The sequence below is a fragment of the Buceros rhinoceros genome, unplaced genomic scaffold (genome assembly GCF_000710305.1).
Source record: "Buceros rhinoceros silvestris isolate BGI_N320 unplaced genomic scaffold, ASM71030v1 scaffold31354, whole genome shotgun sequence".
Classification (NCBI taxonomy): Eukaryota; Metazoa; Chordata; class Aves; order Bucerotiformes; family Bucerotidae; genus Buceros; species Buceros rhinoceros.
The window spans coordinates 20,464-21,860 of NW_010410595.1; the positions used below are offsets into that span (position 1 = coordinate 20,464).

Here is a 1,397-nt window from a genome sequence, read left to right on the forward strand (position 1 = left end):
GAGCTGGTGGTGGCGAATTTCACACCTTTCTTCTTCTCGGTGTGGAAACCTGGGTGTTAATGGCACTGGGGCAGGTCGGCGTTTATAAGGAATGAGGCTGCCTGTTAGAGCAGAGGGAAAGCAGGGAAGGGAGAGGAGGTGAAGAAAGCGATCCAAGGAAACTGCCACTTGCAACAGGCATTAGTCGGATTATTTTGCGCTATTTTTACTCGGAGCATGTAAAGGTAACGTTATTTGCTAATGGCATTTTTCCCCTAAGAAATGTGGGAGTTCGGTTTGGAGTTCAGCCTCAAAATAATCCTCCTTTTTCATTCCACAGTGAAATCCAGCATTGCAGCAGCTGAAGATGGAAAACTGGTCGGTCGACCAAGTCTGCAGCTGGTTGAGACAGAGAAATTTAGGGGATCTAGTTCCTAAGTTTCGTGGTAAGCACTTTTTTTTGTTGTTTCCGCGGGGTTTGTTCTGTATTGCTCTCTATGCCTCTCGCTGGCGCTGCTCACCCTGTCGTGAGGCACGTGTATATACACTAGCTTCAGTCTTTTACAGAAATTTATTAGGGTGAGAACTGACATAAACCTGATAAATCAAAATAAGTGTGCAGATTTATTACGAAGTCTCTGAGAAATGCTGGGGATGAGATTAAGCCTGTACATAGACACACACCTCAGAACCAGCAGCTTAAAAGGCTCGACGGGGCCTATTGGATATTGTTTAAATCTTTTAAAATAATGCAACTGCAGCGTGTGAAAGTTTTATGTGTGAGTATATAAGCACCCTCCAAAAGAGCGAAGGAGGAACCCTTACGTGACCAGGCTATTTGTTGTGCGCTCTCTAAAAACAACAACAAAAAACCATCTTCCTTTCACAGCATCACAGAATCATCTGGTTGGAAGAGAGCTTTAAGCTCGTCGAGTGCAACCGTTCACCCTGCACTGCCAGGGTCCCTAAAGCATGATTTCAGTCTGCCTTTTTGTCAGGGAAAGGTCTCTGGCCAGTGACCAGGACCCCTGGCACCGCCTGGGAAAGGACAGTAGCTAAAATATCATCTCTTCAGCAGCTGAAGACCGTCAGCAGTAGGAAGCATCCTTGCCTTTGACCCTCCTCCGTCATGGCTTTAGGCATACAGAATGCTACTGTCACTATAAAGTTATTTTACAGCATTTCCTTAATCCCCTTCAACCTGCAGAGGAAGAAGTCAGTGGCGCAGCTCTTCTGGCTCTCAATGATCGTATGGTGCAGCAGCTGGTGAAGAAGATCGGGCACCAGGCACTGCTGATGGACCTGGTCAATAAATACCAGCAACAGAGAAGTGGGACGGGATCCCTGATGGACCGTTGTGAAACAGCTTCTCCAACACGTCCGGACGTAACCAGAGGGTGAGTTATTACACCACGCAG

The 1,397-nt window shown here is 46.9% G+C and overlaps 1 protein-coding gene across 1 annotated transcript in view; it reads left to right on the top strand.

Moving 5' to 3' along the window:
- The first annotated feature begins 337 nt into the window (after positions 1–337).
- SAMD3 (sterile alpha motif domain containing 3) overlaps positions 338–1,397 on the top strand; it is a 20,513-nt gene continuing 19,453 nt past the window's right edge. The window contains exons 1-2 of the mRNA XM_010135699.1: positions 338–425; positions 1,187–1,376. Of these exons, the coding sequence (XP_010134001.1) occupies positions 347–425; positions 1,187–1,376 (269 nt within the window). The 5' untranslated portion in view covers positions 338–346. The remainder of the gene's footprint in view (positions 426–1,186; positions 1,377–1,397) is intronic.